General features: G+C 39.3%; 1 protein-coding gene and 1 long non-coding RNA gene across 3 annotated transcripts in view; one reads left to right on the top strand and one right to left on the bottom strand.

Annotated features, from left to right (window-relative positions):
* NT5DC1 (5'-nucleotidase domain containing 1) overlaps positions 1-23946 on the top strand; it is a 127629-nt gene that overhangs the window by 96242 nt on the left and 7441 nt on the right. Inside the window, exons 9-12 of one of the 2 annotated variants that reach the window (XM_065681039.1) lie at positions 10472-10590; positions 11376-11534; positions 12050-12079; positions 17885-18053. In XM_065681039.1, the coding sequence (XP_065537111.1) occupies positions 10472-10590; positions 11376-11534; positions 12050-12079; positions 17885-18053 (477 nt within the window). The remainder of the gene's footprint in view (positions 1-10471; positions 10591-11375; positions 11535-12049; positions 12080-17884; positions 18054-23946) is intronic. The other variant, XM_065681040.1, reaches the window with a different exon arrangement.
* LOC136015285 (uncharacterized) overlaps positions 894-23946 on the bottom strand; it is a 35792-nt gene continuing 12739 nt past the window's right edge. The window contains exons 2-4 of the long non-coding RNA XR_010613137.1: positions 17342-17563; positions 10653-10806; positions 894-2863 (exon numbers count right to left, since the gene is read on the bottom strand). This is a non-coding gene — a long non-coding RNA (uncharacterized LOC136015285). The remainder of the gene's footprint in view (positions 2864-10652; positions 10807-17341; positions 17564-23946) is intronic.

Below are 23946 nucleotides of genomic sequence, written 5' to 3'. Positions count from 1 at the left end.
GTGTTATTATTTTATTTTCTTTAATTTCCGGATATTAGCAGAGAATGGAACTGGGACGCAGTCTGATATAGATTGTGCCTGCAGTACCAGAGAGATAAGGCACTACAGCTCCCACACTTAGGAAGCCAGATTCCTCAAAAAAAAATGCAGCTTGTTTTTACAGCAGAATGAGCTGCTAAAGGCCTGTCAACCCAGTCGTCTCTCTGTAGTAAGTCCCCACAGAATGTGAATTGCCATATCCTAGTCTATGTTTCAAAACCAAAGCCAAAATGCCTAAATTACCACTTTGTATTCCAGACAAAACTGTTCAGCAAACAGACTAGTCTGACTTAAGGGAATTCTCCTCCAACACATGAAAAGATTATTAAAAAGAGATGATTTTTTCCTCCATAGTCTCTGAGAAAGGAGAGCCAAACTTTATGCAAGATTTAGAAGCAAAGCAGTCAGCACTCAACATAGATCACATTTATAGTGTGATAATACTCTAACAGTGTGTGATGCTGAAAAAGACTTGGGATTTACGGAAGATTTCGCACTGAAAGTGAAGACCCAATTCCATGAGGAAGACAAAAGCAAATACACATCTTCCATATATGATGAAGACTTGCAACACTAACACTCGTTGCAGCATTAGCAGCACCCACTCTGAAAGACTACCTTCAGTTCTCATGTTTATTCCTCCACTGAAATGCTGAAGGACTGGAAGGATTGGCTAAGCAATTGTGTCTGAGGGACATGTGAGCTAGATTTAATTTATTGTAGAGATCATTAAGAGGAGTTTGTGGCTCCTTTACATTGGATACATGGGAGCTTAGACTGGTATAACATAATATCTGAAGAATGTCCAGCAATTATTTATACAGGTAACTCAATAACCAGAATTCTAGACTAAAAGGTTTGGGTTGGTTTTTTTTTATTTTATATGTTATATGAAACATTTCTTTTCACCTTCATTCTGTTTCCCAGCACACATAAGAGTGTTTGCCCATGACTGGGAGAGAAGAGCTGAACTGGAAATACAGACTTAAAGGAACACTAGGGAAACAAAGCCATGTGCAAGTCAGCAGCTATTTTGGCATTAAGAAAATGCATATTTCCTTTTGATCTGTTCTGTGCATTTTTAATACAAGAAGGTTAAACAGATACATTTTATTTTGTTCATGGAATAATAAAGGTCCCACTGGGAAGTTTATTAACTCATGCTGATCATTACCAGACTCTACTGCTGTTTATAAAGTAGGGTGTTACACCCTTTGCAGCTTAGTTCAAAACCTGGCTTCTTTTCTTGCCAGACCTGTATCAGAGAAATGGATAGTTTTCAGGAGCTAATTTGTTTGCATTGAGTTGCAAGCCTCTCCCTTAAGTAAAAATTGACTCACAACTACATTGTAAGGATGATGTCATATGTCAAAAATCACAGAGGTCTATTTTGAAACAAGTGCCAGGAATGGACACAGAAACCACAGTGTATAGAAACTACTCTGGTTATCATTTGGTATTCCTCAGCCGACTCCTATTGCAGGCAATGAAGAGATAGCCAAGATGGTCAGTGGAGGGCAGGTGCCCAAATTGCAGTGCCTGTGCTGTACATTGGCCCTGCTGACTCAGTGCTGCTGTGCTTCCTGTTGTAGAGCCTTTACATTATGTTTCTGCATCTGAGTCCCAGCCATGGTGCACTCATTGCCTAATTATAGGTCTCCAGTGCTAATCAAAAGCCCCAGGGAACCCGAACACAGGTCTTGCAGAAGTGGCATAGGTCCTATGGAAGACCCGTACTTTCCTAGGTTGGAGTAAGGTGCTGGATGACCTTAGGACATCTCAAATGTTCCTACACAACAGTATTTTAGCAACTAGATTGAACCAGGCTATTTGCAGAGTAGAAAGACGTGATCTGTGCAAGTGTGCTCCTATGGTCTGGCTGCCTGTGGGATGGGTCAAAACAAGTTCATAAACTCTACTGCTCCACTAAGATTCAGTGCAAACCTTTGAAAAATAACTTCACATTATAGTTCTTAAACAACTGTCAAAGTCCACAAAGAATTTCTAGAAGAAAGAAAGATTACCTATGTCATGGGGGACTTACCATTATGATTTTGCAGGTAAAAAACATTCTTTGACGTAGATCACGTGCATGTAAGCAATACATGACAGAAGTTGGAGGGGTTATTAATTTCTGTTCTCTGTTTAATTGTTTTCTTCTGTAGGATTCAAAAATAAGTAGATGATCAGATGGAGAACCTCATGAAGAGTTACCTCGTGATTTGATTTGTAATTAATCTGGAAATTGAGCTTGAGGCAGTTTATAGTACAGAAAAGTAGAGTTGTGTATGGTACATTCCTGGCAGAACGAGAGCTGGCAACCACTGCAGAAAGCTTCCCTTCAGCATAGTTTCCATGAATCTGTGTGTGCTGGTTTTCATTAAGGAGCTTTAGAGTTCTCTTGTGTGTTCTTCCAAAATGTCAAGTTTTTATTAAGGTTGGTCTGTAGGATTGTTTTTTGCAGAAAGTACATGTTGATTTTTGTACTGCAGGCATCAGATTTGCTATTGGAAGCAAGCAGTAAAAGAAGATGGGTAGGAAGCACGAGAAATGAGCTGAGAACATGAGGAGGAATCATGACCAAAGCCTGGGCTGAGATCTGGTTCGCTTTGATATGACAGTGCATCTCTGCCTCAGTTTGTCAGTTTCTAAATGCCTGCTTTGGGGCAGCTCTGTCTCTTCCAGCACATACAGGGAAATAAAAAGTCAGAGAGTACAAAACCAGACATTTCTTGGATGGCGAGTCATTGTGGGACACTGCATTGCTTAGATGAACAGCAAGTCCTCTGCAGCTGATGTTCAGAAGGGAGTTATTTCTTGCAAGCTGAAAGTTCAAGAAAAGTTAAAAGTGATGTATCATCATCTTCATTACTCTCTTTGTTCTTCAGTCTGTCTTTATTATTCACCTAGGTCTCCAGATGTCTTAAACTTCAATATGTATGTTGCATGTTTTTCTAGGTAGAGTTAGCAACTCCAGGACTTTATTCTTTTCGTTAGTAACCATATTCATTCTAACCTGATTCTTATCTGCTGTGAAAACCACTTTATATAGTATTACTGTCCACAGATCCCAGCTGTCTCTTTGATACCGCCAGACTAAGGCTGAGCCTTCCAAGATGATTTTTTTTTTTCCCTGGAATAATAGTATCAAGAGATTTTATCTGTGAAATTCTTGCATATGTAGATCTGGCACAATGCTCTGGTTCTGAGAAACAAGGTAAAGTGCATTTCATACAGACACTAAGTGGTTTTGCAAACCACAAGAAATGCACAGATAAGGAACTGGAAAAGTATTATAGGAAGTGTCACATGGATCATTTCTTGAGAAAACCTCATTACTGCAAATCTTTCATGTCAGTCTTACCATCAAAGAGTAACTAAACATACTTTTCCAGAAAGGAACAGTTTCCGTTTTTCCTTGCTGTCTCCAGCCCAGTTACATTGTTCTGAGATTTACGGTGGCTGTGTCACACATAAAAACTTTTCCTCTTTGTTAGAACATTTATTTTCTAACATTTTTAGTTTTGTTTATTAAATATGAAGTTCTACTATATCTCAATAGACCCAATATGAACAGGGTTTCTTGTTCTTTTTCATTTTGGTGTTCCCTGACATGCCTGACCCCATAGCAGACATTAAAAAGCATCTGAAGTATCTGCCAGCTGTTCTAACCCTGTCATGTTCTTTGTCCCTCCTTTGAAAGGCCATGAAATTGTCCCCAGACCTCAAGACTGAACTTTCCATCACCTCTTTGTCTTCTGTCACATGCAAATGCCTGGTCCTTCCCTTCTGCTCCCTGTCTGCCACAGGTTGTCTCAACAAGGAGGTTGGTGAGCACACCCTACATCAACAGGAGCTGCAAAGGGGCAGAAGAGGCACAAAGCAGTGGAAAGAAGATGAAAACATTTTAGTTCTTCTGGCTCTCAGGAGTTTTCTTGTCTCTCATCTCCACATTCAAGGCCTGAGCAACATCACAGTGCAGTTACCTGTTCTTTTATCCGGTTTACATAAATGCAGTTCTGTGTCTCTCATCTTCATGCCACTTTTCACTCTTAAACCATTTAAATGACTACTGTTGCCACCAAAATAATTCACGAACCTTAATATGTTTACACTGATAGGAGGACTTGAGATATATGGGAGCTTTAGCACTTCTCTTTATATACAAAATGCCTGAGGTCAGATAGGAAATCAGTGGCAGAACTGGCAACTCCCCATCCCAAAAAACAGGCTAATCCAGACCAAACCATGGGTGCAGCATCTTTCCCCCATGCAGCTGACCACAATCCCCAAAGCTAGCTGTACTAGGAGGCTTTTTCTGTGCTGCATCCCCAGGGGGAAGCACCCTTCTAAGGACATCCTTGTCATCCTCTACATCTCTTGGCAAGGCACGCAGTCAAGGATCTGGCTGCAGCTTAGCCATGCTGCTCCACAGCTGGCCCCTACTCTGGCATACCCATGGTCTGGGGAGGTTTCCTAGTTTATGTTCTCCTCTTTCTCCTGTTTAGCTGTAACTTGTAGTGCCACCTAATTGCTCACCAGCCCAACTCCAAACCATTTTATTTCTTAAGCACTTCCTAGTAAAGGCTTTCTGTGATGGACTCAAATGTGCACAAGGGTACAATGCACCACCCACATTTTTTAAGGGTTGGGTGTATTTCCTAGAATACAAAATTAAGAGAATAATAGAAAATGTTAGAGAACATACTAAAAGCATCTAGGGTTCCTCCTCATTGCAGTAAAATTGCAAAATCCCCGTTGGTCTCATTGATGATACATGAACAGAGATATGTCTCCATGGGGAGAATCTCTGAAGCTAAAATCAATGTTACGTCCTGACCTGCCTTTCAGTGCTTCTTGAACATTATTGTAAGCAAAGGGAAACAATACAAGGCAGAAAACATATCAGGGGGGAAAAAAAGTCTATTTGCTCCTGAATAAGACCACCCACTGTGATTGTTTTGATATTTTATTCTTTTCTTGTATGTTTGATATTCTGTCATCTCTGATTTTAGACTGTAAGTGGCAGTTTCAATATTTTCTAATAGAAAATGGTCCTTAACTATTTAATGCCATCATATTCTGATTAAATATTTTTATTTTTATTATTTTTTTATTATTTAATTGTTAAGTATTATTAATAGCCTATAAAAATACTTGCAATTTAGTACATATATGAAGGAGTGTCAGGGAAGGTGGAATCTTGAATCATAAGTTTGTCTTTAAAGGTTCATGTAAAACTACCCCTTCAGAGGCAGCCAATATTTGGAGAGCTGGAACTTCAGACAGAATTAATTAATAAAATTAAACTAGGGATTTGAGGTTGTGTAATTAGTCAGGAAAAAAAGAATGGAGCTTTCTTATAATCATAACTCAACTTGGCTGTATAAATAGTTTTCATGTAAAAATTAATGATAATGTCTGTTATGTATTCGAGGGTAGATATGTATGGGAGATAGTAAAAAATCACTACTCCCTTTGAGAAGCCTTAACCTTTTATTTCAGCACACATGCCAAGGGAATAATTTGTTCCTTATCACTTCCCTGCAGTTGTCCAGTCAGACAGGAGACTGGCAAGCACTGATGCACATGTCGGGCAGATGGATCTCACAGCTGTTTCCAGGGCACAGAAGTAACTCAGGGATGATGAAACACAGTAATATCTGGAAACCACCCAGCAAAAGTGGTCAGTCTATACATAGGAATTTTGGGTGCTTCCCTACAGAATGGTGCCTATGGGGTATGAAGTTTTACCTCCAGCAAGCTTGTAAGTACTTGCTTTCTTCATGGAGAGCATGCCCACAGGGAAACTCTACAGCTTATGTCATCCTGTCTCATTACTTTTACAACAGGAGGAAACCACCCGAAGGATTTTACTTCCCTCAGTTCTAAAATTATGAGCTTTTCTGTCTCTAGTCCCCATCCAGGAAAGAGAATTTGGGAGCTCCAAATGCCATCTAGAATCAGACTGTGCTTTCAAGCCAAGCTGGAACATAACCCAGCTTTTATATCGATGCCCTCAGGGCCTGAAATGACACTATTTTAAATTGCAGAGTGGTGTATAAGTATGATAGTTGTGGATCATAAAATGTACTTGTTTTACAATAGCCCCTGAGGCGGTAACCAGGGCTGCAGTGAGCTAAATGCGTATGCCTTATCTGTGCTAAGTGCCTGTATGGGTGAGAGCCCACAAGAGCTGGCCATAGGTGGGAGGAGGCAGGAGCAGGTACAGGCACAAGCAGTGACAGAGTCACCACGTTTTTATTCTGCTGCACAGTTCAAAGGAACAAAAAAAAAAAAAAAAAATAGAAGCAACTCTAATAGCTGGTCTAACTACATTTGTGTGGAAACAATACAAGGCTGGCAACAGAGAGATCTGAAGGCAGAAGGGGCTACTGGTGAGCTGTACATACACTGCAGTTAAATCTAGAACATCTTCAGCTGGCATGTCCTCCAGGAGTTGGAGTTGCTTTCATACCCCAGTCTCTGAGGTGTCCTTGGGCGAATTACTTGTGGATCCTCACCTGACTGGTAACCAGCACTCTCCATAGTGCACCCAGACAGAGGAGCGGCACAGGGTGGTGGCCTCAGGGTGGTGAGCTGATGACAGTTAACCTGGATGAATAACCAGAAACTGGCTGAATAACTGGCTGAAAAACTGTTGAAGGGTAAATTCACCCTCATCTCTTAGTTTCTCTCTTAACCTCAGGCTTCCCAAAAAGGAGCCCTGTCCCATGAGCTGGTGCTTAACAGTATCAATGCCAGCCAGGTTAGGGATAGAGATCCAGGTACAGACCCTGAGCTGAGGATCCAGTGTGGACACAGACTCAGCATAGCATGTGTTCAGGTTTCCATCTCAGTGGGTATAATCCATAAATGGATAGAAAAGCGGACAGTAGTAAGTATGTGCAGAGTCTTTCACAAGGAGCAACTCTATGCCAAAGTAAATTATCATCAGTTATCATTTAAATGGGAATGAGCTTCACTATTATTTTTCGCATATTCATTCAGAATGAAAACATGTTCCTCAGCCCATGTTATAAACCTGCAAGGCAAATTTAAAGGCAGTCAAGAAGATTTTCACAAGAAAAAGGATAGTGAGTCTTGGTAGTGAATTGGCTTATCTGCAAAATCCTATCTGCTGATGCTAATGGGAGTACATTCTGAATCAGAAAACGTTTCCCAAGCTGTCAGACACAGCATATGCAAACTGCCATTCTAGCAATATTAGCACTGTCCCAGAACAATGCAAGCTTTTGTTGTTTTTAAAAAAGGAACAGTAACTTCCCCTTAGGAAAACTGCTCTGGATCACTGTTGAGGTTTGTGTGAGTGTTTTAACAGAATGATTTTCTAGATTTAATTATTTTAATTTTACTTGCTTGCTACCTTTACATTTCATGTTGTGGCACATTTGCAGGCTGCAGCTAGGAATCCAGGTCGGAGTGATATATTAGACTTCAGAAGGAAGCAAATTGCTCTATCTAAATCATCTGAGAAATTCTTTTGGGTTATCCAGTCTGTTTGAAATTGTCAGAATGTCTCCTTTTCTTCCCAGCTTGTAAGACCTGAAGCATTAGCATCCCCTCCTATGTATGTGTTGCTTCCTGCTGAAGGAATATTTATAGCATTTCTGACCTTTGAATGAACTTTTACAAATAAATAACAGCAAAGTGAAGGAAGGTCAGCAGCAGTTTTCCTCCTGTCTGAGTGTAGCCAATGTTAGGCTTGGAGTATCTAAATTATGTTAGGAACTATCATAATCACATTTATGGAGTATTTTTTGCAGGAAATTTGCAGATTTCTTCAGCGCTGTCTCATAGCTGCTATCTGATAGATACAATACAAAGCCAGAGACAATGGTGCTATTAATGGATTTTTAAATTGTTGCATATCAATTTTTGCATGGCAGAACTGCTACAAGAGGCCTTAAGAGACAGTGCTGGAGAATAATTTTCTTATTATTTTGCCAGCGAGAAGTTGTAACTGGATTAGGAACTGTTCTCACTAATGACTTACTGCAACTGAAACAGCATTCATTTCCTCCAGCTGCAGGTTACAGAGATAAAACTGACAAGTCACCCCTAGATCTGTGAGCACAAGCAGCTATATGAGATGGTTCGAGGCAAGGTTTGCCAGTGCAGAGTCATTATCCCTATGACCCTACAACTCAAATATTATAAAGAACCTTTCCTGATTCCTCAGATTTCTGAATCTCTTTCCAAAATCAAGTTGTTCCCATAATGAATTAGACATCTCGTTGTTTGCTGCCTCCAAGCACAAGGGAAGGAAACGAGGCTTTGAAATTTCCTTTCATTTCCCTGCCTATAAAGCAGTTCCTAACTTAATTAAATCCTTTCCTTCTCCAGAGCTGGCACCTCTAGAAAGTGTTGTTTGTGGTCTCTTCTGCCTACAGAAGGTTCCTGGTCAATTAGTTCAGATTGTAACTGTAAATTAGAAGCCTAAATTCCAGATGCATCTCGTTGAGATGAAGAATGACAGTAATAGATCTCACAGGGTGACAGATCTTCTACCATGTAATTAGAGTGATTTTTTTCCCATCAGGATGGCCCCTCATGCATTTCCATAGAAGTAGCAAAATAGGGTCTTGCTCTTGGCTGGAGCCTTCTGCTGTTGCTGTAATACTTAAGGCTTCTATTTGTAAATGCAGTGTTTTGATTCTAAAAATCCCTCTCATAATAGCTCCATTTTTCTCTAGTGTTTTCCTGATTGACTGAATGGAGAGACAATGATAGCTATACAAACCTTCACAAGAAACTTTTGATAGCAGCTCAAAAGAGTTGTTTTCATAAGTTTCTTTTTCTGTGTCCGTATTGTTTGAAGATTGTGTCTACTTGTTCATCCAGCCTTAAAAATATGTCTAAAAATACATGGAAAATAAAACAAATCTGCTGAAGTTTGACAACTTCTGTTTTATCAAAAGTTGTTTGGTCAAAAGTATTTTAAAAGTCAGGAAGTTGGGATTTCTGAATTTAAGATTTTTTTAATGGATTTTATCATACTTATTATTATCGTTAGCTTTCTGAAGAAGAACAAAGGAAAAGACATTTCCACACAAATTCTACATGAATTGTTAGTATCAACTTTGAATTTCCTTGGGTTTTTCATGGTTTATAAAATGCTCATCATAGAGTCATATTATCTGAGAATAAATCCTCTGTTTATTCAAATTCTTAGATTCGTAATACTAAAGAATTATTTATTGTGTCTCTCCACATCCCTATTTCCCACATTTCACTTCCTTTACTTTTTTCAAGAACCAGTGTACTGCATCATGTACATCTTCAGTGCTCTTTAAACATAAAACTCTCTTTTCATTTCACTGTTCTCCAGAATTTGCATTCCAGCTTTCAGCAGTCTCTAACCAAATGAAAGTTGCTTTGTCTTAGTCTTCTTGCTAACACATTTAGAGTACTTTGAAAAATTCTATAAAGCAGGAGAAAACCTGAAGTCCTGATGTTACACCTAAGTCAGATCAAAGTACTGTATTGACTTCTACCCCTCTGTTTCTAGCATAAAAAATAGCACATTTGTTTGAGACTGAACAACAAAATCACCCTTTTGTTTAACAATTTCAGTAGACAGAAGACATTAATATTTATGATGAAAATGTAGTTTATCAGTTCACTAAGGCTAGTATTTTGGCTTCAGCAAGAAGCTAAAAAGAGTTCATTGGGCAGTAGCACATGGATCTGAATGAACAATAAGGTTACATGGACACCAAGACAGATCCGGCTGCTTTGGGACCAACTAGAAACAAAGTCTGTGGCACAGCTGGGGGATGTCCAGAGAGTTTTGGATTCTGCTGATTTTTCCAATTCACTGACAGATGCCAGTGCGGATATGTGCCAGTGTGGATGGCGCAATCAGCAGCAATATTGTCCCTTTATTATTTCTTCAAAACTGGATGATAACTGGAACTGGTCATTGACTGTGCTGATCTAAGGCTGGCAAATACCCATACCTCAGTCTGTTTTGTTGCATTTATGCCAGTGTTTAAAAGTGGTAGGTCATTTGTCTGTGGGGAAAGGTACCTGCTGTCTCTTGCAGACTGACTTATCTCATGCTTTCACATTACGTCTGTAGCGTCTTCTCCGTCAGTCTGGTCCATGTGGTTTCCTGCCTTTACTGCTGCTGTGTTTCAGAGGCAAAGCCTATGACTTTGATTCTTCAGCTTTCCTATATCCCTCGCAGACAAGCCTTAGCTGCTTCTTTTCTCACAAATGTCTGCCTACTCCCAGCTACCTAACATGTTGACTGAACCACCAGTCAAGACCCATACAGTGGAGCTAGTATAATGTCAAAAAAGACCATGATCTCCAAGCTCTGTGCAGCAGCATCTCACATGTGTCACAAACACAGGAATATGGACTGCTTTCACTAACAGTGAGTGGTTTTGTTTGGTGGTTTCAGAGAATGATGAGGAGCAGGAGGCTCTGCTATCACTGGACAAGCCCGGCTGGTATTCCCAAGGTAATGCTGTCCAGCTGTATGAACTACTGAAGAAGATGACTGGCAAGTTGGATCCCAAGGTGCGTTATAAGTGAGAATAAAACTTCCTGAAAATACGAATTTTCATTCTGGTTACACTTACTCTTCTCTAACAGACTGCAGTCCAGAACTGGAAGTAGCATTTGAGTCATCATTAGACTGTGTGAATTTCCTAGATGTTTTATCCTGTGTGCATGGTCATGCATTGCAGCAGCTTTGGGGTGAATCAGACTGTAAACAGGAAGAAGCCAATCTCCCTGTGGAAAGAGAACAAATAGATTGAAAGGTGACATCAGTGAAAACTAGGATCATGTTATTTAAATTACAGGTCTGGATGGGTCAAAATGCCCACTGAGGACAGTGGGACCACATTTTCCCTAGTGGGTAAACCCTAGTGGGCACAGAAGAGTTGTCATTCACCAACAAATGCTCTATGTTTTCCCTTGTTTCCAGAGTTGTCCAAAATTAATTCCCATTATGTAGTGTATTTTCTCGGTAGTTTTTTCCACTGTTTCTTGGCAGGCTATTTTTGTCAGCCAAAAAACTCTGTGGTGTCCCCTGTGCCAGTCCCAGACGGGCATCCCCGTCCAATGCCCCTGGAGGGTGAGAGCAAGGAGGGCATGAGGGCCAGCCTTTTCCTTATAGATGTGGTTGAAGATAAAACCCCAAGCTGTGACATTAAGATCTGTGTGTGTCATTACCAACTGTAAACATAGAGGAATTTTTATTAGGTTGTTTTGAAGCTCTTTTTCTTTCTCTGTAAAATATAGTTTGCTTGTGTTTTCCTCAGATACAACGGACTTTTAATTTGCTGCTTCCCTTGTAGGTTGTTTATTTTGGTGACAGCATGCACTCAGATATTTTCCCAGCTCGTCACTATAGCAACTGGGAAACTGTCTTCATCTTAGAGGAGCTTCTAGGGGACAAAGTTGCAGTGCCTGAGGAGGGTGAATCTGAGCCCTTGGAGAAGAAAGGAAAATATGAGGTAAGGGTTCCCTGCAGATGTTTCCTGGAACAGAATGAAGAAAGTTGCAAAAAAGCCTTATGCCACCTGTGCTGAGAATGAACCTGCTTATCTTATCAGGGTGCTGGCAGAATCAGCATCCCTCGCAGACATCCTCCTGGCCGCACCAGGAGGATGCCGCTCTGTCCCAGCTTAGCATTGCATGGGTGGCACAGAGCCTCTACCCAGAGCTAAATCACCAACCTCAGAAAAAGAGCTGTATGTATTTTCCCTTACCAAAAACCCTATAGTTTCTCCTTTTTAGTTACAAGAACCTGTTCTCTGTCCTACAAGGAGAAATTTCACGGCGCTTATCACAGATCCAGCGCCTGAACTCTGCTGAGTTCAAGACGTTTCCCTGCATGTTGTAGCCAACTGTAAACACAGAGGAATTTCTATTAGGTTGTTTTAAAGCTGTCTTTCTCTGTCTGTCAGATAGAGTTTTCTTGTGATTTCTGTATATACAAAGAATTTGTAATTTGCTGCTTCTCTTGTAGGTTGTTTATTTTGGTGGCAGCTGTGCTCAGGTAAGAGGGACTGTTTCAAAATCTGGTCCAATACAGACTACTCATAGTTACCTCAGAGAGACAATGTGATTTTCAGGTTGATTACAGCTGGGAAGCAGGGCTTTAGCACAACAGATGCTCTTTAATCCTCCCACAGAAGTGGAAGGTTACTATGGTTTATCATTCTCTTTGCTGCCGAAGAACACAATAGATAAGAACAGCATTCAGATGGCCAGCACGGCAGCAATGTACGTCCAGTGTGTCCTGTGTAGGAAATAGAGTGCAGCTTTACTCTCCATTTGGAGTGTTTCTTCTTTTCTTATGTTTCTAAATAAATAGGCCACTTTCTTCTAATTACAGAGAGATATAGGTATCCCTTTTGCACTTTGCTTTGAAAAGCACTTAACCCTTTTGTTTTTAATTAATAATTACTCTTTGTGATTAAAAAGTTAACTTATAGGAAGGTTTTTGGTGAGTGCTTTTATTCTAGAAATGGTTTAATCCAAAACTTAATGGTTTTTAAGAAAATGGTATCTTCTAAGGTATATTCTAAAAAGATGGTATATTCTAAGAAAATGGTGTCTTCAATGTGACATCTATTTCTCTACTTGTTTTTTAATAGATGCATCTATATTTTCCCTACTATGCTGATTTCTAAACTAAGCTCAGACAAGGACAATTCAGTCACTGAAATACAGAAATATAGTAATGCTTAGGCTATTTCCTGGGTTGTTAATACAAAAATGAAGACAAACAAAGTCAAGTCTCCTATCGAGAAAAAAGTGTTTCTCAGTAAATGGAGGTTGAGGGGAAAGGAAGAGTAATAGTAGTGCTACATAGGTTAATATAATTTGATTTAATTAATTAATGCTATAAAAATAACTCATTCTTCTCCATAAATTTGTTCATTCTCTGGCTGGACACTGCTGCATTGCTGCATAAGAGCTTACATCTCTGTAAGGTTTGGGGGTTTTTATTCAATCATTGTTTCTCTAAGCATGTTCAATATATGCTTTCAAAACACACATTTTTAAACAGCCAGCCAGAAAATGTTTCTTTTCCTGGAAGTACAAAGAAAGAGTTATTGAGTGATGTGTTTCTAAGCCCTTCATGATGATTTGGTTTTCTGTTGTTGCAATACCTCTGTCTGACTGCTCACAAGATCCATCTTTTCTATCACTGCAGTTATCAAGAAGGAAATTGAGACTTTTAGACAGGTGCTTGACATTTTACTACTGCTGTAGAATTCCTGATAAGAGACTACAGTATCCTGGGGGGGACATTGCAGCTGCCACACACAACCCCTGTTCAGTTTACATCCGCTACCATTGACAGCGAGCAAGCAAGGGAGAAATGAATTGTGTTGATTAAAGGAACCTGAACCAAAGGGGCCGTGGCAGGTCAGTGGTGTTATTTCATTACCACGCTGCTCACTGGAGTCTGAACAGGTCACATCCATATCTCTGCAGTTGACTGGACACCACTCACTTAACAGGACTAGTTCAAAGGAACTCCCTTTACAAACCTATGAAAGTTTTATTTTCATTTCCCCCATCAACTTCTCTCATTAACCCTTTGGTTAAGAGGGGAAAAAAGCAAATTCAAAGGATTGTACAGTGTCAGGTGTTTTTGGAAAACTGGGCAGTAACAGATTAGGTTTAGTCTTGTTCATCAGCCTGGTCATTCACTGGCAATAAAAAAATACACCGCTATTGCAGATTGTCCATGCCATGCTGTGTGCAGAGAGGGACTGAAAATTTCATACAATATGTAGTCCTCCCTTCTGTCAATCTTTATAAAATATTATTAAATAAAGTATTACTGCTAATTTGCAATTGCATATTTCTGAAATAAATTACTAATACCTGTTTTCAGTTGTTTAACTGTTATTTCATCACTAATGAAGAGATGGGAAATAAACAACCTCCTCACACACAAACTGGGAGGCTAGTAATTTCCATTTTCATTAGCAGGTTTTTGTCTTTTCCCTTCAATTAATTGCATGATATTAGCCAGATACACATAATTCTGAAATTATGGTAACTACTGCAGTTCTTTCAAGTATATGAGTCATAACCAAATGAGCAAGAGAATAGCAAACTAAAAACTATTTGTGCAATTTACTCCTAAGTGTATTGCAGCATGCAGGGGGGAAAATATCAAACAAGATCCCCCCCAGATCTGGGGGTTTGTTTGCTTGGCTGCAGGCTTGGTTTTTGCCTTCTTTTCTTTAAATATGTGATCAATTTCATCAATGAAAACTCGAAGAAAAGCTGGAATTTGTCCTAGGATTTCGAGGGAAACCATTACAGAGGAGGTAGTCAGCAAAAAAAAAAAAAACCTGGGGCTATAGGAATGAATGGAATCAAAGAATTTATTGGCAGACACGGATATTTTTTCATTTAGAAGTAAAATAATTTTTATGGTATTGGCTAGTGATTGGCTTATTGGAGGGGTCAGGGCCCTTATACCTCCCAAATTTCAGGGACTCCCTTGCCATGACCATAGACAAGGCTAATTACTCTGTGCCTTTTTCCTCTGTCTCTTTATTCCCATTTATCTGTAACACAAATCTGATAGTACTTTCAGGAACAGCCTGAAATGTTTTGTATTTGCATATAACTTGCGGGGGGCAGGGTCTGGGCAAAAGTTAGGCTGGTGGCAGACTTGCCCATTTGCACACACAGCATGGATGTGTTATGCAGTGACATCTGAATGTTGTGACCAGCACCGTTGTGCTAGCAGAAACACCTCAAATACTTGCTGTTATACCAGCAAAATCATATTTTGAGCATTGATTTTTATTTTTTTTTCCTGACAGTAAGAATCAATAATGGTTTAACTAGCTTGGCACAAAGCATACAGCCATCAGTACCATCTGTCATACTGAATGCAGTGAAGTAATCCTAGTGCTCTGCGCTTGGTACAAAGATGATGGCATATCTCTATCTAAATAATGCCTTTAAAAAATACCAACAGCTTGATTTTCCACTCCATTCTCCTTTACATCCTTCTTTCTTTCAACTCTCTACCAAATGTAGAAGAACTTCAGAGCTCAGCTCCCTGCCTGTTTGTATTTTATAAAGGTCATTTGTAAGCTGACAAACCAGTGTTACCCAAGGGTCCTATTAACAGGTTCTGTTTGCTCTGTTAACAGGCCTTATTTGTCCGCAGTTAATAAAGCAAAGGTGATAGTAAGGATTCCAGGTGGTTCAGCTTAGTGGAAAGCCCTGGGACTTGGGAAACCCTCATACCATCCTTTTATTTCTCTAAAGTCTAGATTTAGTCTTTGAAGCTTTGTACCCACATCTGACACAAGCAACATCTGACCTGTTACTGTCTCACCAGTATGCCTGAAACCAAACCACATGCTTGGGGATTTTGCGTAAGAAAGAAGGATTGCTCAGCACTTCCCAGGATCTACTGTCATGCTGCAAGAGCAAACCCCGTGTCTGGGGACTACAGGGGTGTCTGATGCACCTTCCAGAGCTTCTAGCCCCACTGTCAAATGTGTGCCTCCAGGCTTGTAAGGACTAGCAATGTTAACAGGAGACTTCTGCTTCATTTCACAGATGTATAGATTCATGGTACATGGTCTGTCCTTTACTGCAGGCTGTGTAAGCTGCAGATGAGATACGGACTTGTTCTAGGCATCACTTAGGAATGGAAAGGGAGCAATGTCCAGTACTTCCTAAGGATGTGGGCAAAGTTTTGACAGCTCTTTCCATGTTTGAGATCAAGGTTTAGCCTACCAAACCATCCCAGTCATGTGGAGATAAGCCAGCAGCAAAATGGCAGGGGTTCTCTACCAGGTGACTCGATGACAAATCTCATACTTAGCTGGGTTTGGTTTTACTAAGGGCTTGAGCTATAAATACAAAATGTAATTCACTCCTTGGTAATAGGGGAGAAATTCCCACTCTGAGATTCAGCTCTTAAAAAATGAATTAATTTCCTCAGATTGCAATGTTAATTGCCTGTCATATTAGTCATACATTTTGAAAAGCAGAAGCCTCAGATTTTTATTTTTGTCAGTAAACAAGGCCCTGTCTTTTGTGCAAATGCTGTGGGCCAGTACTGCAGTTGTTGTTTTGATTTCATCAGCTCTAGTAGCCTTATGAGTTTTCTACTTGTGCGATCCAGCTGGCAAACAGATTTCAATTCAGCATAGCACTTACATTTTATTATAACTGACTTAACATCCTAGGATTTGCATGGAAAGATAACATTTGAGGGGGAGGGAAAGATGCTGTCCCCATGTGTGAAGCAAAAAAACTCCGACCAAAACCACAAAAGAGCCCAGCTCTTAAGTTAACCACTTGTTTTGAAACAAAAGATACGGGGGTTTTTTTCCAACCTATTTATATCAGAAGACAGAAACCATTATTTATACTTGCCCAAATCAACGCTTCCTCCTCACTCCCAGCTATGCTCAGAGAAAAAATTGTTAATTCAGAATTACAAACAGAATGGCTCTGTGTTTACTGATGTGATCTGTTCAGCTGGATCAACACCTTTCATGCGATCAGAAGCCACAGACCTCTGTCATAAACACAAATTATTCCAGCAGATTCTCAAAACTATTAAGAAAAGGGTTAAATTATATCATATCACAAACTTGTTTGGGTTGGAAGGGACCTTAAAGCTCATTTAGTTCCAAACCCCTGCCATGGGCAGGGTCACCCTGCACTAGACCAAGTTGCTCCAAGCCCTGACCAACCTGGCCTTGAACGATGCCAGGGATGGGGCAGCCACAGCTTCTCTGGGCACCCTGTGCCATTGCCTCAGCACCCTCACAGTGAAAAATTTCTCCCTAATATCTAATCTAAATCTCCCCTCTTTTCAGTTTAAAGCCATTCCCCCTTATCCTGTCACTACCGGCTCTTACAAAAATCCCTCTCCAGGTTTCTTGTGAGACCCCTTTTGGTAGTGGAAGCTGCTCTAAGGTCTCCCCTGAGCCTTCTCTCCTCTAGGCTGAATAAGCCCCATTTTTCATGAATCCAGAGGCACATGCTAGGATATCTGTTATTTTACGCTGTGTTCATCTGAAAAGTTACTTTGCACACAAATTACTTGAACAGATTTTCTATAGTATTTCGTTTTGTTTTCCATTTTTTCATCTTTCTGTAGAGGCCTCCTGGAGCTTTTTCTGGCAATATATAGCAGGTTTCAAGATGAACTGCTAAAAATATCAGCTTTCCCAATGCTGCTTTAATGCTTTCTTTAAAACATAATGAGTCTACATGTTGTTTTCTGAAAATATACATGAAAAAAATCACTTACTCACAATTTCCTGGGCAACTGGATGGCTCCCCATGGATCCTGCAGCTCTGTTCTCACTCATTCCTCAACTCAGAAACAGATAACGCAACACAGGTGGCATGATGTGTTCTTCATAGTTACTCCATACAGCACCAGGAGACTCCTTTCTCCTGGAAGGAGGTCTCGGATGGGTGCTGCAGCTACCTAGCTTTTCCAGCAGATAAAGGCAGCAGGCTATTCACACTATCAAAAACAGAAAAATGGGGAAAAGAGAAAATTTTTTTAAGGGAAATATATTTAAAGCCGTCTTTTTATGTGCTAGGGAATCCATAAATTGTGTAAAATGGAGCTTGGGGATTTATGGGAGGAATTGATTGTTATTGTTAAAAGACTGTTATTGTTTGAATTATAACATTTTAAAGTCACATTGCTCCTGAGATACCATTTTTCCAGTAAATTTGAGAAATTCTGGAGTTCCTTAAACTAATGCTTGTGGTTGGGTAGAGAAAGAATTTTATTTTACTTTTTTTTAAATTACATATTTTTTTTTTATTTTTCTTTCAGGGGGATCAGCTGAAAGCTCCTTACTCTGTATCTAAACAGTGGGGCTCTTTCTTCATGGACAGATTGTCAGGCCTGGAAAATGCAGAGGAAACCTTAGTTCGCACGTGGTCCTGTAAATGTATTAGCACTTACAGCACTATTGCAATCCCTAGTCTTGAAGCAATAGCAGGTAAGGAAGATGGCAGGTTTTTTCCTAATGAATGTGTAGTATTCCTAGTAACTTTGTAATACTGTAAATCTGTCTTTGAGATTACATGTATCTAAAATACACTCAAAAATACTCTGTTCATTTCACATAACAGTTAATGCTAGTGGCTATTAATTACTTTGATGGTTGTTCTTTTAATAATTGTCTTATACACCATTTACTGTTTGTCTCTGCAAACACTAGATGTTTAATTTATCCTAGGTTAGAAATAAGATGCAGCATTTAGATTAGTTCCTAAACTTGGCAAGGACTTCCCCACAGCATTTTGCTGTTTCTGCTTTCAATGGTGAGTTAATGGTGAGTTACAGTAGGAAACAAACACATGCAAAGTTACCTGGGGTTTTTACACTTCCAAATATGTTTCTTTCTGGTGTGGCTCGCGCTCTCTCTTTCTCTCTCTCTCTCTCTCTCTCTCTCTCTCAACGTGTGATACTGCTTTTGGAGCTGTGTCATTATGGATGGAGCTGCAGCCTAAAACATATTCCTTATTCGGAAGACAAGGCAATCACAAGTAATGTCTTGTTCTCCAAGAATTCACCTGAGAATCCAGCTCAAGCTTTCTACCTTCTTACATCAAAGCTGCATCAAAGCTTCAGTTATGGCTGATCTTCTGATCTCCACTGATTTTCAGCCCTGGAGGGACCATACATTATTTTGGATGGTTCCTAGCAATAGCTGTAGCCGTAATCCTGCAATAACTTTACAACTGCAGTACATATCATTGGATTATAAAGTGGTGGTGAAGACCCTGTATCTATATATCCGCAATCATTTTGCTTTATTGAACTTTATCAGTAGACCATATCTAAAGGAATAAATTAATTAGGTGCTTACCTATATGAAGAACACAGTAAGCATTTAATTTACCAACCCCTTCTGTTCAGCATCTGTTGCCTATTTCATGTGTAACTCCAAAGAATAAAAAGTTGTTCCAAGACAGGATTTCAGATTTGCCCAGCAGTTATTTCTACACCACAACACATGACAGACCTGTCCTTTGCAACTGTATTATACACCTGTGTGTACACTGTGAGGATATCTCAAAGCAGAAAACTCATATTATGCCACAATTTATTTATGCTTCAGATATTTGCCATGTTTCAGTCTCTATTTCAGCCTGAAGGTACAAAGCCCAAATATACCAGGGTCATTTGCCAAGGGAGAGGTAACTTCTGTAAAACTCCCTTCCAATACCTTTCCCAGAGTCATTCTATAGTTTGCTTTGGAAGCATTGGCCTTGAGGAAACACATGGGTCAGCCACACTGTGAAACTGCCTCCCAGCCAGCACCCTGCAACCACAGCTCAGTTTGCAGAGCTAGCAAAGGCTCTAGACCACAAAACATACCACCAAGTTTCTAGCTACAGATGAAGGGGTGAGAACCAGAAAGACCTATCTGTGTAAATCAGTGAACCGGATAGCTGCCTGTCATCAGCACTGGAGCACCTGCAAAGTCTGCTCATCCATTAGAAAGGACACTGTGTGCGCTCCCTTGCTGTGTCAGACTGGGGCAGGGACAGGGGCTGGTGTCTGCAAAAGCTATCCCTCAGAGCTAAAGGACAGGGGAGAAATAACATTTTTAACTTGCAGCTGTGTGCCTGAAAGCAGATTCAAAGATGAAGGTAAGAAAACATCTCTGGCTTCTTACAGAGAGTGGTATTTTTTGTTTATTTGTACTGAAGAGCAGATGTTCATTATTATGGATGTTGAGGAATTCCTGAATCCTCTCGAATACCTTGTCTGACTCCTGTCACAGCAAGCTGTGAGAGCCCCTGCTTTGCCAAGCCCTGAAGTTTTTGGCTGCAGTTGTAAGTCATAGTTCAACTGCAGCTATTTGGGAATAACTAGCTAAAAGAGATTCAAATGGGTTATGTGAGTTTGATGCGCTCCAGCTTTTCCTTTTCTATTCATCTACTTTAATTACCAGTAGAGGACTTGCCACTGCCAAGCTGCAATAACACAGGCCTTTCCTCAAGATCCCCTGAGCCCAGACGTGCCGCTAGGCTGCCTGCATGCTGACCCTATGAGCCCAGCTCCCAGCCACCAGCTGCTATAGCCCTGGCAGCCCCGGCCCAACACGACCCAGCCAAATGAGCTGATGCCTCCTCAGAGGTGTGCTGCAGCCTCTATCAGCATGATGTCTCACATCTATCTGAGTGATAGGAAGTGCCACGTATAATTCAGTATCCCAGCAGTTTACAATCTGCAGAAATATTTGGTGAAAGGCAGACAATTACTGCTGTGCTAACTTTAAAATTGGTTCATATTGTTTGGATGCAACATATATCTGTGCATAAAGAACAGCTTGGTTTACTTCTGAAGAGACATTTTTCATTGAAAAAAACTACTCCAAAAGCTATTGGAGCTATTCGATGTTTTACAAAATAACCCACTGTCATCAAAGTTCATAGGAGAATTCTTTTGAGAGAGTTATCAGAAATTCATTTTCAGTAGTAAAACCTCCACGCCTGTTTCCATTTTTTTAAATAGAGGAAATATGTCAAAAAAATAAAAATAAACTGTAGATCTGGATTGAGAAGTTGCAAGAGAAACATCTTAGATGGTTCTCTTCTTTCACCGAGATGTTTTAAGTTTGGTGCAGATGCCTTCTGATAGTTCACCTGAAGAATTTATACATGTAACTAATCTGATGCAAAGAGCATTGCAGGAAAAGGGTTTCACAGGGAATGCTGCTGTTGCAATTTTGGCCATTCAAAGTATAAAATAACAGAGCATATACACAATTTGTATATGTAATTAGGAAAAGACAACTTTGTGAAAAATAATCCAATCCATTCTGGATTAGCTTTCTGTGTTCATGAATGTAGTCATTCTTCTGTCTTCTGTCATCATCTTTACTTAAAAATTCAGTGTCTGACTCAAAAGGTGTTTGCATTCAAAGATGCATCAGAAATTGTGAACTTTAATGTCACCTCTGGCAAGGAAAGTATTAGTGGTATTGCAGATTATTGCGTCATAGTTTGTTATCTAAGCTCCCCTGACAGTCCTTGAACAGGAACTTGCATTCTCCTTGTGCATGAAAAAGGACGTTTTGTTTATTATTAGAATTGCCCGAAGGACAGAAAGAATCCTCTCTAATACCTTTTGTGTCCCTTCCACAGTTCACAGTGGAAATCAGGTAAAGGTCAATCAGATAATGTCATTTAAGACGTTATCACCTTGACATTGAGGTGACACTAGAAAGGTTTAACTGAAGAGTAACATTATGGATATATCTTTGTAATAGTAGGAGAAGATGAGCTAAGCTGAAAGTTTCCTAAGTATTTTGCAAGTCTTCTATGAGCTAATTCTCCTTACCCACATTCAGTAAGCAGGGAAGTTTTTCTCAAGTATTAGAAAACTGATGAGTTCATGATTATACTGACAATACATGGTTACTAAAGGAATAGAAGCCAATGCCCCTACTCCTGTTTATTCTACATGCCTTGATCACACATCCATTTCTTCACTTTTCTGCTGTTGAATCTCTCCTCATTTGCAGCTCGCTTACAGATTTTGACCATTTTCAAGCACAATAAAATTTCCAAACCAGGATCCATTACCATGGGAATGTTACATTCAAGCTCACATATGGAAATTAAATATGTAGGGTCTGTCTGAAAAATGACATTTTGCATAAATCAGTTTCTGATACATCCTCCTCCACTTCAGAGAGTTTGGTATGAGCCATCCATGAGAGAGGTTATCTGCCATTCCTGAAAACCTGAACTTTACTTTTGTGCTGTAGCCATCTGATCAAATTTCCAGACACCTATGTAAATGATTATATGTCCTGCATCACACAGGAATTCCAACAATAATTGCAAAAGATCTCCCTGATTTACAAAGAAGATCAAATCTAAATAATATCTTATTTACTAAGCAAATTTCTGTAGGAAAAAGTTGGTAAACAGTAGCTGGTGCTATCATTACAGATAGGTATTGGTTAAACAATTCTTTGATTCCAAAATTGATACATAATATTTCAAGCTAATGCTTTTCATTTAAATCCCATTATGGCTGGTATTTTTATAAAAGTACCACTTCAAAAAATTCCATGATGAGTAATTGGAATTTCAGAGCTTATGGGGGAATTTTAGTAAGTTGGGATTTTTTTTCTTCATTGCAAAAAGCTTAAGTGGGGTCTAAATCCTAATAAGGAGAATCCCAAAAAAACACCACCCTTTTTTAAATTTCATGATTGTTACTTAACCTGATCTCCTGAACTTCTCTAACCTCTGAGTGGTGAGGTTTGTCATAGGGTTAAAAATTACTGCAAGCAAGTATAGGAGATTGAGCAAAGTTGCAAGTCTCTTGAGTTTCAGAGAAGAATAAGTTCAATGGTAAATGTGCTGTGGAGACAGAGCTTATTCCATCTTGGTGATTTGATAACCAAGCTTGTGTCATGCATGAGGATAATGCAGTCTTTTAAATCTCACATGCTGTATGAAATCTTACCATGCTTTGCCCATACAGGTGCATTAGTTTTTCTTCACACCTTATTGTTATTTCAGTTAGTTAGTACAAGAGAAACATCTCCATTATAATTCACCAAAGCTGTCTCTTTAAAGACACTTACAGATCTGTACCCTGACACTTTCTGCAGGAGTCTGAGTCAACAGCCTGCTTGCTGTATAAATATAATGATAAAACTGCCAGTGAACCATGGCAAAGAAGTTCATGTTTCTGCTTAGAGTTGCAAATTATCTGCACAGTGGAAAGCCCAAGGAAGCTGTGGCTGGGGCACCAGCGCTGGCAACACATGGGTTGCAGATAGCCGGGTTTGCCCGTCACAGATCAACTACAAATTGCAAACTTCAGGCTCTTTCTTAAACATGTATTATAAAGGTGAATGCCCTTTCATCAACTATTACTATGGATTCATGAATTTCACTAACCATGTAGCTGCATATTCACTTCTCTATCCTGAACAGTATCATTCATAATTATAGTTGAAGATTAAAATCACCCATATTTTAATACATTAGTACTATGTTTTTCATTGACATTACATCATTTAAAGTCAAATCCTGCTCCTGTTAAAATTAAATTAGGGTTTCCTGTAACTAGAGTGATAATTACGTGTTCTTAATAATTCAAATAATACAATAATAGCATAGAATTTCCTTAAATGTATAGAACTATCTGTATTATACATTACTTGTTAATTAGCAGTAACTTGTTCTATTTAATACTTCATCTTAAAACCATGCTTTTACTTAGCAGCTACAGTGTAAAAAGGTATCTATATCTATATGATATCATCTAAAGACTAAGTTTATCAAAATACTCTGAAGATTTAAACTGCTTTGGGGCTTAGCTGCTGTAAATAGTAATTGCTATTAAAAGTCTAAAGAGGTCATTTTTATAATTAAACTTTTTTTATGCAAGAAATATATTTTTTACATTTGCTGAAAATCGGTATACATACACAACAACATTTCTGTGGCTTCCTGGTTCTGAGGTTTTGATGAGAGTGAAAAAACAGGTAGCAAAGATAAATTACTAGAGAGAAGATACATGTTCTGAATGTATTTACAGCATCTTTAAGTTGAAAAGTAAGTTGAAAAGCATCAGATAATGTAAATCTTATATCCCTGATCCAGGACGCTAGTTTCAGTGTTCTTCATTTAACAGAAAGAAAAACATATTCAACAGAACAGACAAATATAATGCATTTCTTCTTTTCAGCTGCAAAATATAACTGAAATCAACAATCAGCTGCATTTCAACCATAACAAATTATTATTCAGTAAATAAGAACTAGCTTATAAAAAGTCTTCCTGACCCAAAGGGTCTGAGACCCCAGCTTTTCCAAATGACTTGACTCCTTGGTAGTAATTTTCAACATAGAA

The sequence above is a fragment of the Lathamus discolor genome, chromosome 5 (genome assembly GCF_037157495.1).
Source record: "Lathamus discolor isolate bLatDis1 chromosome 5, bLatDis1.hap1, whole genome shotgun sequence".
Lineage (NCBI taxonomy): Eukaryota > Metazoa > Chordata > Aves > Psittaciformes > Psittacidae > Lathamus > Lathamus discolor.
This window is presented reverse-complemented; position numbering and strand designations above follow the sequence as displayed.